Source organism: Procambarus clarkii, chromosome 54 (assembly GCF_040958095.1).
Source record: "Procambarus clarkii isolate CNS0578487 chromosome 54, FALCON_Pclarkii_2.0, whole genome shotgun sequence".
Lineage (NCBI taxonomy): Eukaryota > Metazoa > Arthropoda > Malacostraca > Decapoda > Cambaridae > Procambarus > Procambarus clarkii.
Genome location: NC_091203.1, coordinates 24,507,957 through 24,525,542, shown reverse-complemented (window position 1 = coordinate 24,525,542; position 17,586 = coordinate 24,507,957). Strand labels below are relative to the sequence as shown.

At 48.0% G+C, this 17,586-nt stretch overlaps 2 protein-coding genes across 2 annotated transcripts; one reads left to right on the top strand and one right to left on the bottom strand.

Annotated features, from left to right (window-relative positions):
* Positions 1 to 2,040: 2,040 nt before the first annotated feature.
* LOC138352745 (coiled-coil domain-containing protein 15-like) lies at positions 2,041 to 14,475 on the bottom strand. The gene is made up of 4 exons (XM_069305331.1): positions 14,263 to 14,475; positions 4,527 to 4,688; positions 2,671 to 3,288; positions 2,041 to 2,574 (listed from the first exon to the last, which is right to left on the bottom strand). Exons 1-4 carry the CDS (start codon positions 14,473 to 14,475, stop codon positions 2,041 to 2,043), a joined length of 1,527 nt encoding a protein of 508 aa, XP_069161432.1.
* A 1,631-nt stretch (positions 14,476 to 16,106) lies between these two features.
* Positions 16,107 to 16,997, top strand: LOC138352744 (uncharacterized). The gene has a single exon (XM_069305330.1). It carries the CDS (start codon positions 16,107 to 16,109, stop codon positions 16,995 to 16,997), a length of 891 nt encoding a protein of 296 aa, XP_069161431.1.
* The last annotated feature ends 589 nt before the right edge of the window (positions 16,998 to 17,586 follow it).

Below are 17,586 nucleotides of genomic sequence, written 5' to 3'. Positions count from 1 at the left end.
GAAGTGACGGATTTGACAGGTTATGGACGGCTGCAGTGATGGATTTGACAGGTTATGGACGGCTGCAGTGACGGATTTGACAGGTTATGGACGGCTGCAGTGACGGATTTGACAGGTTATGGACGGCTGCAGTGACAGATTTGACAGGTTATGAACGGCTGCAGTGACGGATTTGACAGGTTATGAACGGCTGCAGTGACGGATTTGACAGGTTATGAACGGCTGCAGTGACGGATTTGACAGGTTATGAACGGCTGCAGTGACGGATTTGACAGGTTATGGACGGCTGCAGTGACGGATTTGACAGGTTATGGACGACTGCAGTGACGGATTTGACAGGTTATAGACGGCTGCAGTGACGGATTTGACAGGTTATGAACGGCTGCAATGACGGATTTGACAGGTTATGGACGGCACCAGCAGTGACGGATTTGACAGGTTATGGACGGCACCAGCAGTGACGGATTTTACAGGTTATGGACGGCACCAGCAGTGACGGATTTGACAGGTTATGGACGGCTGCAGTGACGGATTTGATAGGTTATGAACGGCTGCAGTGACGGATTTGACAGGTTATGAACGGCTGCAGTGACGGATTTGACAGGTTATGAACGGCTGCAGTGACGGATTTGACAGGTTATGAACGGCTGCAGTGACGGATTTGACAGGTTATGGACGGCTGCAGTGACGGATTTGACAGGTTATGGACGACTGCAGTGACGGATTTGACAGGTTATAGACGGCTGCAGTGACGGATTTGACAGGTTATGAACGGCTGCAATGACGGATTTGACAGGTTATGGACGGCACCAGCAGTGACGGATTTGACAGGTTATGGACGGCACCAGCAGTGACGGATTTTACAGGTTATGGACGGCACCAGCAGTGACGGATTTGACAGGTTATGGACGGCTGCAGTGACGGATTTGATAGGTTATGGACGGCTGCAGTGATGGATTTGACAGGTTATGGACGGCTGCAGTGACGGATTTGACAGGTTATGGACGGCTGCAGTGACGGATTTGACAGGTTATGGACGGCTGCAGTGACGGATTTGACAGGTTATAGACGGCTGCAGTAACGGATTTGGCCCAATACCGAGGAATGAGGGTTTTGTGGTCCCGATATAAGGCGCGAGTGAGTGTGGACTGAACATTCTCCTACTTGGACCACACCATCAAGGACGGTGTCCCAGAACACCTGTCAACAGCCTGCTGGATCAAACTCTGACAAGTCAAGCCTGGCCTCGGGCCGGGCTTGGGGAGTAGAAGAACTCCCAGAACCCCATCAACCCACCAACCCCATCGAACCTGTATATCTTTACTCAATCTTTGGCGGCTTTGTTTACAATTATTAAACAGTTAATGAGCTCCGAAGCACCAGGAGGCTGTTTATAACAATAACAACCGTTGATTGGCAAGTTTTCATGCTTGTAAACGGTTTAATAAATGTAACCAAAGCCGTCAGAAATTGAGGAAAGATGTACACGTTCGTAAGTGCTTGCGTAACTGCTTCGTGAATCTGGGTGCCGAGAGTCTAGGGAGAAAGCAGAGTGTCTGCGGTACAGGATCATCCGAGAGAAAATGTCCTGAATGAACACATCTGTGGTGTGAGGGAATGGTCCTGTCGCACGCAGGACGGGTCAACAAAGCTCGCTTTCTGATTGTCAAAGACAAATATATCGCTACGTTAGGAAGTGTTGGGTTGTGTTCAGCTGGGATGGGCTATGAGCCTAGCAAACATTTAACGTAACGATCCCTATGATTCCCTTGTTACAACTTGTACTAAAGTTGTTACATCTTGTTATAACGTTTTTTATGACGTATTGGAATGTTTTACAACTTGTTATATTGGTTGGTAGAATTGTTAGGTGTTAAACCCTGATCGAACGTTGTAGCAACGTCGTAGTTTGGTTGTGTGTTTGGCGGGAAGTTGGTAGAGTTGAGCACAGCGAATTGAGTAAATCAATTCGTAAGTGATTTATACAAGTCATTACAACTGTGACTGGAATGAGCAGGTGAACAGCCGTAAAACTCGCATTTATCCTTCCTTCACAATTACCTCACCATCCTTCACAATTACCTCACCATCCTTCACAATTACCTCACCATCCTTCACAATTACCTCACCATCCTTCACAATTATCTCATCATCCTTCACAATTACCTCACCATCCTTCACAATTACCTCACCATCCTTCACAATTACCTCACCATCCTTCACAATTATCTCACCATCCTTCACATTTACCTCACCATCCTTCACAATTACCTCACCATCCTTCACAATTATCTCACCATCCTTCACAATTACCTCACCATCCTTCACAATTACCTCACCATCCTTCACAATTATCTCACCATCCTTCACAATTTCCTCACCATCCTTCACAATTACCTCACCATCCTTCACAATTATCTCACCATCCTTCACTATTACCTCACCATCCTTCACAATTACCTCACCATCCTTTACAATTACCTCACCATTCTTCACAATTACCTCACCATCCTTCACAATTACCTCACCATCCTTCACAATTATCTCACCATCCTTCACAATTACCTCACCATCCTACACAATTATCTCACCATCCTTCACAATTACCTCACCATTCTTCACAATTACCTCACCATTCTTCACAATTACCTCACCATCCTTCACAATTACCTCACCAACCTTCACAATTACCTCACCATCCTTCATAATTACCTCACCAACCTTCACAATTACCTCACCATTCTTCACAATTACCTCACCATCCTTCACAATTACCTCACCATTCTTCACAATTATCTCACCATCCTTCACAATTATCTCACCATCCTTCATAATTACCTCACCATCCTTCACAATTACCTCACCATTCTTCACAATTACCTCACCATCCTTCACAATTACCTCACCATCCTTCACAATTATCTCACCATCCTTCACAATTATCTCACCATCCTTCATAATTACCTCACCATCCTTCACAATTACCTCACCATCCTTCACAATTATCTCACCATCCTTCACAATTATCTCACCATCCTTCATAATTACCTCACCATCCTTCACAATTACCTCACCATTCTTCACAATTACCTCACCATCCTTCACAATTACCTCACCATCCTTCACAATTATCTCACCATCCTTCACAATTATCTCACCATCCTTCACAATTATCTCACCATCCTTCACAATTACCTCACCATCCTTCACAATTACCTCACCATCCTTCATAATTACCTCACCATCCTTCACAATTACCTCACCATTCTTCACAATTACCTCACCATTCTTCACAATTACAAATGTGAAACTTATATTGGCAAAACATGTAGCATAAAAAAAAGGATGATACGAAAACCATTTGAGAGATAAGTAGACTAAAGTGATAGTCAAATGTGGAGTGTCTTTACCGCAGAGTTAAGATATGATTAGTGTAACGTACTCGTCGCCCTTGTCAGAGGGTAGAGTGGCAGTTCCAGCGCCATCTAAGAGTCCGCACCCGAACTGCCCGGGAATCGTACGTAATATGGACAATGCCATCTGGTGGTGGTTATCTAAAGCTTGCAATTGGTTAAAGATTCCTGCCTGGGTCAGCCAGAGAGGTCGTTGTGAGTGACCTCTGGTGAGGTGATGCCTCAAGACCAGCGCCACCTAGTGTGTGCTACAGAGCACAATGTTAACTCGCCAGTGGGTTAGTGGTATTTCCTAGTTCTCCAGTATCGGCTAGGTCATTGATGACGTTTTTTGTGTCCACAGAGGTGACGTCTGGAGGCAGCGGTACTGGAGAGGGCAGTTCATCTTGGGAAGCCCAGAGTCTCCCTACATGGTCCTGGAAACGACCAAGTAAGCCGCCGCCGATGAAGCAGTGTGGTAGCTGCTAGTGCTTTACTGTTGAAAAAGATCGGCGTACCTTTGGGACTGGCTTAGGGGAGAGACTGGCGACAGGAAGGTGCCTGTTGAGTAGTGCTGCTAGCTGGTCGCTAGAGACTGCTGCCAGGGGATCGCTGCCCCTGTATTGTGACCCCGCTCAGCGTGTGGCTGAGGTACTCTGCCAGCGAGTAGCTGGAGAGCGGTCGTGGGGGTACAGGCACCTCATGACACTGTCAGTGGGCTGGTCCACGGACAGGTGAACTACCCGGTGTTCTTCCCAGTAAGGTTGGATACGCTACTGGACAGTGATGGAACACTGGGGATTGATGAACTCTGCACGTGAGCACGTTTGATATCCTGAGTGAATGGATTGCACATAGGTGTAGTAATAGCCTATCTGTTCTTTATATATTATTTATGGTGATGGTGTACATATATATACTTAACGGTGGTGGAAAAATATTTAATACATTGACGAAAGGAACAGTGTTTTGTTCATCCCCTGTTTTTATGCACTACATGGCCACTTTCTTGAAAGCGCACTACCGACTTGGGGTCGGATACTATCATTTTGGTTCTACCATCAAAGAACCCGGTTGTGACCCATAGTGGCCGTAACAATTAGACTGTGATAGTCAAATGTGGCGTGCCGTTACCGCAGGGTTTTCGTGTTGGAACCCGCACTCTGCAGGAAGTTCACATAGACTCTGGCCCACAGAGGAAGTGCTCATTGCACTCAAGTGTACACTGCTCTTGTCCGTTGATGCCTGGGGGATGATGTCTGGGGTGGGTGCACGATTCTGGTATGAGGAAGGAAACTATCAGGAGAAAGTGATAGTTTATATGACTATAAACACAGGGGAGGGATGAGGATAAGGATCTGGGATGGGCCGGGGGAGGGGGGAGGAATGGTGCTCAACCACTTACACAGTCGGGGATTGAACGCCGACCTGCATGAAGCGAGACCGTCGCTCTACCGTCCAGTATTTTTCTGGAATTTTTCCAATATGGCTGCCAAGATGGCTGCCAGGTCCAAATCTACTGGTACTGGGACCAGACCTATACCCGCGAACGGCTGCTTCAGATCACTTTCTTACATCGTGATAATATACATTTATAATGGTTTACTATGTATTATTTATTCTATTAAATATAAACTGAATTTTAATTTCCATTTTTATGGTTGTTTCAGATTGTCTGTTGCTGTCCAACCACTTGGGCTGGACGGTAGAGTGACGGTCTCGCTCCACGCAGGTCGCCGTTCAAACCGCGACCTTGTAAGTGGTTGGGCAACATACCTTCCTCTCCATCCCATCCCAAAGCCTTATCCTGATCCCTTCCCAGTGCTATATAGTCGTAATGACTTGGCGCTTTCCCCCTGATACTTCCCTCCTTCTTATAAAAGATAAAATATAAAACCATATATGTAGGAGACGAGAGCTTGCAGGAACACACTGTATAACACAGGCAGCAGACGAGGGCAGGCAGGAACACACTGTATAACACGGCCAGTAGACGAGGGCAGGGAGGAACACACTGTATAACACGGCCAGCAGACGAGGGCAGGCAGGAACACACTGTATAACACAGGCAGCAGACGAGGGCAGGCAGGAACACACTGTATAACACGGCCAGTAGACGAGGGCAGGGAGGAACACACTGTATAACACGGCCAGCAGACGAGGGCAGGCAGGAACACACTGTATAACACAGGCAGCAGACGAGAGAAGGCAGGAACACATTGTATAACACAGGCAGCAGACGAGGGCAGGAACACACTGTATAACACAGGCAGCAGACGAGAGAAGGCAGGAACACACTGTATAACACAGGCAGCAGACGAGGGCAGGAACACACTGTATAACACGGCCAGTAGACGAGGGCAGGCAGGAACACACTGTATAACACAGGCAGCAGACGAGGGCAGGCAGGAACACACTGTATAACACAGGCAGCAGACGAGAGAAGGCAGGAACACACTGTATAACACGGCCAGTAGACGAGGGCAGGCAGGAACACACTGTATAACACAGGCAGCAGACGAGGGCAGGAACACACTGTATAACACGGCCAGCAGACGAGGGCAGGCAGGAACACACTGTATAACACGGCCAGCAGACGAGGGCAGGCAGGAACACACTGTATAACACGGCCAGCAGACGAGGGCAGGCAGGAACACACTGTATAACACAGGCAGCAGACGAGGGCAGGCAGGAACACACTGTATAACACGGCCAGCAGACGAGGGCAGGCAGGAACACACTGTATAACACGGCCAGCAGACGAGGGCAGGCAGGAACACACTGTATAACACAGGCAGCAGACGAGGGCAGGCAGGAACACACTGTATAACACGGCCAGCAGACGAGGGCAGGCAGGAACACACTGTATAACACAGGCAGCAGACGAGGGCAGGAACACACTGTATAACACGGCCAGCAGACGAGGGCAGGCAGGAACACACTGTATAACACTGCCAGAGATGGTTGACAGGACGAAGACAAAGAACAACACTGGTGAACACGTGTTCAACAACACCGGCGGTGGTGCTGAACACTGAGTTAACGAGGCTAATGGCGCCGCAGTAGTTGACGGTCACTAACAACCTCACGGACCCGAAGATGACACTAACGACCCTAAGATGGTAACATTTGGGTGTAATGACCAAACAAGTAAACAAACATTCAGAATAACATTCACTTGTCTATATTTGTAAATGACATCAGCAGATGGGTAACTCCATGACCATTTAATGATGGTTTTTATATAAACATCTATATATTTTTATAGATTTATATAAACTATTTATATATATACACAGCAACTGAATAGTATATTATAGAACAATCTCACATTGTTCTCCTGTTGTTCTGCACTATTTTCTTCATGGCAAATGTATTGGGTTTTACATTTATAAAAAGAATGTAATTATTCATCTCCTGAAATTATTGCACATACACTACAACAAATATAAAGAAAATGTTTGAACGGCTTCAACTGCAATGTGAATGGATGAATGAATGGCTATTGCTGCCTGCAGTCTGCTTGCCTGGGAACCCGAGCAGATGTTCTGCCTAAGATACATCGAAGATTCTCTTCCACATTCAACGACAATCTTATTTTAAATTTCATGAGAAGATGGAAGCTCCAGATTTACACATGTTGACAGAAGCATATGAGAGGAAAGAGCTAACTGTCTCACACGTGGTCAAGACCTACATATCTTGCAGTCCATCTTAACACCATTCTTACTCAAAGACATCACGAGCACAGCAGTCTTCCTGAAGGTGAACCAAATCTTCCTGAATAAGAACATTAACAGACGCAATATCTGTACGTAAAGATATCGCTCGGCATTATCGCTCGGCATAAGACGTGTCCTTCACGTCACCGGGGGACTCATGCTGACAATGTCCTGCCCAGCTTTTGTCGGCATAGTTCTAGTTCAATTAGAACCTCTTCAGCTTATCAATAATGTCAACGGTGACAATATCAGCCCCTTCGATATATTTGTTATGGATATTTAGGTGAGTAAATATATGAACAAAACCACCGTAGATTCACAGGTGGGTGTAGCACCACTGTAGACCCACTGGTGGGTGTAGCACCACACTTCCCCTACCACCCTACCAGGAGGGTACCCCACACTCCCCCCCCTACCACACTATCAGGAGGGTATCCCACACTCCCCCTACCACACTACCAGGAGGGTACCCCACACACACCCCACCACACTACCAGGAGGGTACCCCACACTCCCCCCACCACACTACCAGGAGGGTACCCCACACTCCCCCCACCACACTACCAGGAGGGTACCCCACACTCCCCCCCCCCTAGCACACTACCAGGAGGGTACACCACACTCCCCCCCTACCACACTACCAGGAGGGTACCCCACACTCCCCCTACCACACTACCAGGAGGGTACACCACACTCCCCCCTACCACACTACCAGGAGGGTACCCCACACACACCCCACCACACTACCAGGAGGGTACCCCCACACTCCCCCGACCACACTACCAGGAGGGTACCCCACACACACCCCACCACACTACCAGGAGGGTACCCCACACTCCCCCTACCACACTACCAGGAGGGTACCCCCACACTCCCCCCTACCACACTACCAGGAGGGTACCCCCCCCTACCACACTACCAGGAGGGTACCCCCCCTACCACACTACCAGGAGGGTACCCCCCCCCCCTACCACACTACCAGGAGAGTGCCCAACCGCTCCAACTCTGAGATGTTGACTCAACAAATAGTTTGTCGTTTCTGGATGACATTTCCAATATTTGAGGAGTGTTTTTTTCCTGGTCGACGTTCGAGATCTAGCTGTTACTAGTTTACCTTTACCTTGAGGTTAGCAGTGAAGCTGTTCTTGGTTTACACGTCGAGGTGTTAACAGTTTACCTGTGACAACAGTGTCACCCTCGACGGTCACTTCCTCTAGGGACAGAGAACAAGAGGGTGTGGAATCATGAGAGAGAGAGAGAGAGAGAGAGAGAGAGAGAGAGAGAGAGAGAGAGAGAGAGAGAGAGCGAGAGACACACACAAAGAGAGAGAGAGAGTAGGTCCACTCAGATAACACTATCACACACAAGTCATTACTCTTACTCAGCAGCTTCCCCATTTCACTCTCCTCCTTCTCTCCTCCTCTCCTTCTCCTCCTCCCCCCCCCTCCCTGGTCTAAACCGGTCTCCAGGTATTCACTATTTAAGTCCCTTAACATAAGGGGGCAAATCCCCCTTAAGCCTTGATCAGGAGATGCAATTTGATCTTCAAGAAAGACGGCACATTCATTTTATTCAGCGTTTCATATGTATAGTTATGCATTGATGTATTTACATGGATACATGTAGAGTGGGTGTATACATGTAGCAGGACGGGACACCTCAGGAACACCTCGTGTATAATATTATACAATTGTCTCATGAACAAATTGATGTTTAAACCCATATTTTAGGCCTATTATATATATATATATATATATATATATATATATATATATATATATATATATATATATATATATATATATATATATATATGGCAGGCCACAGCACCTTTCCCTGTCTCCCAATCCTCCCCACCATTCCCCACCCCCTCGTCTAATGATCAAATGATCAGGGGCCAGATTCACGAAGAAGTTACGCAAACACTTACGAACTTGTACATTTCTCAATCTTTGGCGGCTTTGTTTACAATTATTAAACAGTTAATGAGCTCCGAAGCACCAGGAGGCTGTTTATAACAATAACAACAGTTGATTGGCAAGTTTTCATGCTTGTAAACTGTTTAATAAATGTAACCAAAGCCGTCAAAGATTGAGGAACGATATGCACGTTCGTAAGTACTTGCGTAACTGCTTCGTGAATCTGGCCCCAGATATTTCCATCACTGATATATAAGAAAAACAGTTCAAAAAACGAAATGAAAAATGATGAAAAAAGAAAAAAATTAACAATACTCTCGAAATGAACGGCATGGTAAACAACACAGTTGAATTCCAAGGCAATGTTATACAAAATAATCATATCAAAATTACTTAAATCGAAATCTATGAAAATAAAATTTATCAATGCAATCGGAAACACTGAAATGGAATTCGTGACATATTTAGTATAGCGTGTATGTTGCTATTATGTGCAACAGATGGCGCTGTTTTTCAAATGACGCATGTTTTTTTCCTGTCACAGGGGTGGCAGACTGTTCAACACGCTTCCACTACACATAAGGGGCATAACTGGCCGACCCCTCACAGTGTTCAAGAGAGAACTGGATAAGCACCTCCAAAGGATACCTGATCAACCAGGCTGTGACTCATACGTCAGGCTGCGAGCAGCCGCGTCCAACAGCCTGGTTGATCAGTCCGGCAACCAGGAGGCCTGGTCGACGACCGGGCCGCGGGGACGCTAAGCCCCGGAAGCACCTCAAGGTAACCTCAAGATAAGGTAGCATCTATATAGTAGATATATAAAGAGACGCGCCTATTCGAATGGAACGTTGTGCCAAAATTTCAAAGGAATCGGTAAAGAGGTTTCGAAGATTTCCTTCACATGGAAAAACACATGAAAAACAGTTTTTCAGAAAAAAACATGTTTTTTTTCCATCACAGACGTAACATCAATATAATATGTATATAAAAACCCGCTCAGATGCGAATGGAACGTTGTGTGAAAATTTCAAAGCAATCGGTGAAGAACTTTCGGAGATTAACGATTTTGAACAAACGAACATTTCCATGTTTATTTATATACATTGTACCTAGTAGCCAGAACGCAGTACTCGGCCTACTATGCAAGACCCGATTGGCCTAATAAGCCAAGTTTCCCTGAATTTATATATTTTTTAGATTTTTTTCTTATGATATGATACCTATTCATTTCATTATGTATGAGTTAATTTTATATAATTTAATTATTATAATATTATTATAATATTTTTTATAAATTTTATATATATATATATATATATATATATATATATATATATATATATATATATATATATATATATATATATATATATATGTATATGTCGTACCTAGTAGCCAGAACACAGTACTCGGCCTACTATGCAAGACCCGATTTGCCTAATAGGCCAAGTGATTTTCTTTATTTTCAATATATTGTTTCCAGTTAGTTTACTTGAATTATTATTATATTATATTAGGAACATGCATTATTAACTTAGATCTGTTAGTTTAGGTTAAGATAGGTTAGGTTAGGCTAGGTTAGGTTAGGCTAGGTTAGGTTAGGCTAGGTTAGGTTAGGCTAGGTTAGGTTAGGCTAGGTTAGGTTAGGTTAGGCTAGGTTAGGTTAGGCTAGGTTAGGTTAGGTTAGGCTAGGTTAGGTTAGGTTAGGCTAGGTTAGGTTAGGCTAGGTTAGGTTAGGTTAGGTTAGGCTAGGTTAGGTTAGGCTAGGTTAGGTTAGGCTAGGTTAGGTTAGGTTAGGCTAGGTTAGGTTAGGCTAGGTTAGGCTAGGCTAGGTTAGGTTAGGTTAGGTTAGGCTAGGTTAGGCTAGGTTAGGTTAGGTTAGGTTAGGCTAGGTTAGGTTAGGCTAGGTTAGGTTAGGTTAGGCTAGGTTAGGTTAGGTTAGGTTAGGCTAGGTTAGGTTAGGCTAGGTTAGGCTAGGCTAGGTTAGGTTAGGTTAGGCTAGGTTAGGCTAGGTTAGGTAGGGTTGGCTAGTTTCGGTCATATATCTACGTTAGTTTTAACTCAAATTTAAAAAAATTAACTCATACATAATAAAATGGATAGCTTTATCATTTCATAAGAAAAAAATCTAAAAAATATATAAATTCAGGGAAACTTGGCTTATTAGGCCAATCGGGTCTTGCATAGTAGGCCGAGTACTGCGTTCTGGCTACTAGGTACAATGTATATAAATAAACATGGAAATGTTCGTTTGTTCAAAATCGTTAATCTCCGAAAGTTCTTCACCGATTGCTTTGAAATTTTGACACAACGTTCCATTCAAATAGGCGCGTCTCTTTATATACCTACTATATAGATGCCTCCCCTGTGACAGGTAAAAACATGCGTTTTTGAAATACAGCGCCATCTGTTGCACATAATAGCAACATACACGCTATACTAAATATGTCACGAATTCCATTTCAGTGTTTCCGATTGCATTGATAAATTTTATTTTCATAGATTTCGATTTTTTTTAATTTTGATATAATTATTTTGTGTGACATTGTCTTGGAATTGAGCTGTGTTGTTTACCATGCCGTTCATTTCGTGAGTATTGTTAATTTTTTTCATTTTTTCATTATTTTTCATTTAGTTTTTTTAACTGTTTTTCTTATATTTCAGTGATGGAAACATCTGGGGCCAGATTCACGAAGCAGTTACGCAAGTACTTACGAACGTGTACATCTTTCCTCAATCTTTGACGGCTTTGGTTACATTTATTAAACAGTTTACACGCATGAAAACTTGCCAATCAACTGTTGTTATTGTTATAAACAGCCTCCTGGTGCTTCGGAGCTCATTAACTGTTTAATAATTGTAAACAAAGCCGCCAAAGATTGAGAAATGTACAGGTTCGTAAGTGTTTGCGTAACTGCTTCGTGAATCTGGCCCCTGATCATTTGATCATTAGACGAGGGGGTGGGGAGTGGTGGGGAGGACGAGGGGACTGGAGTGGGGGATGGTGGGTAGGACGTGGGGGAAGGGGAGGGGGTAATGGTGGGGGAGTACGAGGGGAGAGCAGAGTTGGGGATGGTGGGGACGAGGGGAATGGAGAATCGCTGGGAGGACATGGGGATAGGGGAGTGGGGGATAGTGGGGGAGGATGAATCAAAACTACTCAGCCCGATGGAATCTTTGCTTCCCTGAACGTCGAATCCCTATTCACCATCGTCCCGGTCGACACCACCATAGAAATGATACTGAACAGAGTGTACAAGTGGTGCCCAACCACTTGGACGGTCGGGGATTGAACGCCGACCTGCATGAAGCTAGACAGTCGCTTTACCGAGCCATAATGGAAAGCTGGGGGGGGGGAAGGGGTGGAGCCGGTCGGCCGAGCGTACAGCACGCTGGACTTGTGATCCTGTGGTCCAGGGTTCTATCCCAGGCGCCGGCGAGAAACAATGGGCAGAGTTTCTTTCACCCTATGCCCCTGTTACCTAGCAGTAAAATAGGTACCTGGGTGTTAGTCAGCTGTCACGTGTTGCTTCCTGGGGGTGGAGGCCTGGTCGAGGACCGGGCCGCGGGAACACTAAAGCCCCGAAATCATCTCAAGATAACCTCAAGATAACCCTTACATTGTGTAATCACACAACAAAGAAAGCTTACTCTTATCAAATAGCTGGAGGTGACTAACCTTGCGTATGTGGTGCAGTGTTGGAGCAGTGTTGGAGGAGTATGGTTGGAGACTGCAGTGTTGGAGGAGTGTGGAGGGAGCCTGCAAGGTGTCTCAGGCACCCAACCAGTGAGCCTGGAGCCTCAACCCTGCCATCCTCGCCCACACTGTGGCCTCCTGACCTCTGGTGCTGCCTCAGTTCACAGTCAGCTGTAGTTCAGTCTACACTGGACAGTCACTGCTCCAATTGGCTCATTAACTTGACTTTCCTAATCCTCTCTTAACGAACACATCAACGGCACTGTTGCCACCTTCACCGCACGCTCCCAGAGGCATCAATGTCTGCATTTTCTGGAAAGAAAACAAAAAAATATGTATTATAAATCAGTGTAAAAGGATATACATGAGACATACATGAGGTTGGGTGTCTACATGTAGATATTCTTAGATGTATACGAAGTTGCATTGATGCAGCTACCCTGGGGGCAACATCAACATTGATGCAGCTACCCTGGGGGCAACATCAACATTGATGCAGCTACCCTGGGGGCAACATCAACATTGATGCAGCTACCCTGGGGGCAACATCAACATTGATGCAGCTACCCTGGGGGCAACATCAACATTGATGCAGCTACCCTGGGGGGCAACATCAACATTGATGCAGCTACCCTGGGGGCAACATCAACATTGATGCAGCTACCCTGGGGGCAACATCAACATTGATGTAGCTACCCTGGGGGCAACATCAACATTGATGCAGCTACCCTGGGGGCAACATCAACATTGATGCAGCTACCCTGGGGGCAACATCAACATTGATGCAGCTACCCTGGGGGCAACATCAACATTGATGTAGCTACCCTGGGCTAAGGGCATTAGGCAATATCCTCAAGAACGTGAAACTTAATAAGTTGATTTCAAAGTTCCAGGTACCTCATATTGGCAGGTCTGAATGGTCTAATGATTGGCCATTCAGTAGTGTAGTGTGTGTGGGGTCTTGTCTGAGTTCCTGATTCACGAGTTAGCACCTGGAGTGGTCAGGGGATTGGAAGATCCGTCACCTGTAGCCCCCTGCCACAGGTAACGTTAGCCACCTGTCACAGGTAATGGTAGCCACCTGCCACAGGTAACGGTAGCCCCCTGCCACAGGTAACGTTAGCCACCTGTCACAGATAACGGTAGCTACCTGCCACAGGTAACGGTAGCCCCCTGCCACAGGTAACGTTAGCCCCCTGCCACAGGTAACGTTAGCCACCTGTCACAGGTAACGGTAGCCACCTGCCACAGGTAACGGTAGCCCCCTGCCACAGGTAACGTTAGCCACCTGTCACAGGTAACGGTAGCCACCTGCCACAGGTAACGGTAGCCACCTGCCACAGGTAACCGTAGCCACCCCAGTAGACCCCACCCCACCCAGCCCCACCCCTGCACACCCCACCCCACCCAGCCCCACCCCAGACCACTCTGGGGACACAGATGCAGTGTTGAATGACCTAAATAAACATACCTTTTCAGTCGCCTGAATACATAAACCGCTCCATCACTAACTGCCATACATCAGTTACCCCGGCAGGCAGAACGGTGCCATGTTGCCAGGCACGTGGCACGGTGCCAGGCACGTGGCACGGTGCCAGGCACGTGGCACGGTGCCAGGCACGTGGCACGGTGCCAGGCACGTGGCACGGTGCCAGGCACGTGGCAGATGGCAACATTTTGGGTGGAGAAAAAGATGTTAATGGAGAGAGGCGGAACTGAAGCCAGCAATTAAGCTGCGCCATTTTTGTTCATCTTCTTGTTGGAGTTTAACTGCTGCTGGGGGAGGGGGGGGGGTCATGCTGCCTCCCCAGTGGTGGGGGAGGGGGGGTCATGCTGCCTCCCCAGTGGTGGGGGAGGGGGGTCATGCTGCCTCCCCAGTGGTGGGGGAGGGGGGTCATGCTGCCTCCCCTGTGGTGGGGGAGGGGGGTCATGCTGCTTCCCCAGTGGTGGGGGAGGGGGGTCATGCTGCCTCCCCAGTGGTGGGGGAGGGGGTCATGCTGCCTCCCCAGTGGTGGGGGAGGGGGGTCATGCTGCCTCCCCAGTGGTGGGGGAGGGGGGGGGTCATGCTGCCTCCCCAGTGGTGGGGGAGGGGGGTCATGCTGCTTCCCCAGTGGTGGGGGAGGGGGTCATGCTGCTTCCCCAGTGGTGGGGGAGGGGGGTCATGCTGCCTCCCCAGTGGTGGGGGAGGGGGGTCATGCTGCCTCCCCAGTGGTGGGGGAGGGGGGTCATGCTGCCTCCCCAGTGGTGGGGGAGGGGGGTCATGCTGCTTCCCCAGTGGTGGGGGAGGGGGGTCATGCTGCCTCCCCAGTGGTGGGGGAGGGGAGGTCATGCTGCTTCCCCAGTGGTGGGGGAGGGGGGGTCATGCTGCTTCCCCAGTGGTGGGGGAGGGGGGGTCATGCTGCTTCCCCAGTGGTGGGGGAGGGGGGGTCATGCTGTCAGCGTAGCCAAGAATGTGTGCTTAGTGAGTCAGCGTAGCCAAGAATGTGTGCTTAGTGAGTCAGCGTAGCCAAGAATGTGTGCTTAGTGAGTCAGCGTAGCCAAGAATGTGTGCTTAGTGAGTCAGCGTAGCCAAGAATGTGTGCTCAGCAAGTCAGCGTAGCTAAGAATGGGTGCAACAGGTTCAACACAATTTAATCAAAATCCACATACAAGTTATATTCGTAAGACCTCACTTGAGCCGACAAGTCAAGATAACAATACGTTATCATAGCCTGGAGGGCCCGCTCCTGTTGTGTGAGTGGACGGTAGAGCGACGGTCTCGCTTCTTGCAGGTCTGGGTTCAATCCCCGACCGTCCACACAAGTGGTTGGGCACCATTAATTCTTCCCTTCCATCCCATCCTATATCTAAGATAACGTAGATGTTTCTTAAGCAAGCGGACACAAACTAATTCAAACAAATCCACTTTTTCACCTAGTTTGTTAAGTCCAGTTAATACAACAAATATTGAAGTCGTGTATAATACAGTAATTGACGGTGTATGTTGGGGGGTGGAGGGGGGAGCTGGGAGAGCTGTATACAGCTCTTGTTGTCAAGCTCAGTTTTGACTCTCTCTCTTTTAGACAGTTTTAAAAAGTTCTCTTGACGGATTAGTGGAGGAGGGGACGAGTTGGACGGAAGTCTTTCACTGTGGAATAGTTGGTGTCCCCTCACCTGATGTTGACATCAAAGCCAGTTTACCCCTCAGCTGATGGGAACATGGAACTAGTTCCCTTCAGTACCTGGTCGAGGACCGGGCCGAGGGGACGCTAAGCCCCGAAATCATTTCAAGATAACCTCAAGGTCCTGGGGGCAGGATGGGGTACCCACCTACCTTGTGGGTACCTCTACAGTACCCCAGACGCTGCACCATGGCACCTCTACAGTACCCCAGATGCTGCACCATGGCACCTCTACAGTACCCCAGATGCTGCACCATGGCACCTCTACAGTACCCCAGATGCTGCACCATGGCACCTCTACAGTACCCCAGACGCTGCACCATGGCACCTCTACAGTACCCCAGATGCTGCACCATGGCACCTCTACAGTACCCCAGATGCTGCACCATGGCACCTCTACAGTACCCCAGATGCTGCACCATGGTGCCTCTACAGTACCCCAGACGCTGCACCATGGCACCTCTACAGTACCCCAGATGCTGCACCATGGCACCTCTACAGTACCCCAGACGCTGCACCATGGCACCTCTACAGTACCCCAAATGCTGCACCATGGCACCTCTACAGTACCCCAAATGCTGCACCATGGCACCTCTACAGTACCCCAGACGCTGCACCATGGTGCCTCTACAGTACCCCAGACGCTGCACCATGGCACCTCTACAGTACCCCAAATGCTGCACCATGGCACCTCTACAGTACCCCAGACGCTGCACCATGGCACCTCTACAGTACCCCAGACGCTGCACCATGGCACCTCTACAGTACCCCAAATGCTGCACCATGGCACCTCTACAGTACCCCAGACGCTGCACCATGGCACCTCTACAGTACCCCAGACGCTGCACCATGGCACCTCTACAGTACCCCAAATGCTGCACCATGGCACCTCTACAGTACCCCAGACGCTGCACCATGGCACCTCTACAGTACCCCAGACGCTGCACCATGGCACCTCTACAGTACCCCAGACGCTGCACCATGGCACCTCTACAGTACCCCAGACGCTGCACCATGGCACCTCTACAGTACCCCAAATGCTGCACCATGGCACCTCTACAGTACCCCAGACGCTGCTCTATTACACCTCTACAGTACCCTAGACGCAGCTCTATTACCCCTCTACCCTTCCCTGCTCAACACGTAACGGGACGGGAGAGTTCCTCACACATCTCGTTGTCGTTCTCTGAGGCGCCATTTCCAGCTCTCGCAGTCTGATCACTTCTGCCTTAACTCTCCATTTCCTTAACTATTAATGTCCTTTGATGACAATTTCCTTCACTGCAGATTTCGCTCCTTAATTGTCTATTTCGTTTACAGACAATTTCCTTTACTGTTAATAAGTGAGGGTTGATGGTTGAGGTGGAGAGAGGCTCCTCACTAGGAGACTCCTCACTCCTCACTAGGAGACTCCTCACTCCTCACTAGGAGACTCCTCACTCCTCACTCCTCACTAGGAGACTCCTCACTCCTCACTAGGAGACTCTTTACTCCTCACTAGGAGACTCCTCACTCCTCACTAGGAGACTCCTCACTAGGAGACTCCTCACTCCTCACTAGGAGGGCTGTGGTGGGTGAGGAGGCCGGACTGACCATATTGTTTTGACTATCCACACCGCCCGTCGCCTCAACCCTCATATGTGAGTGGTGTGAGGGTAGGGTGATGGTGTGAGGGTAGGGTGATGGTGTGAG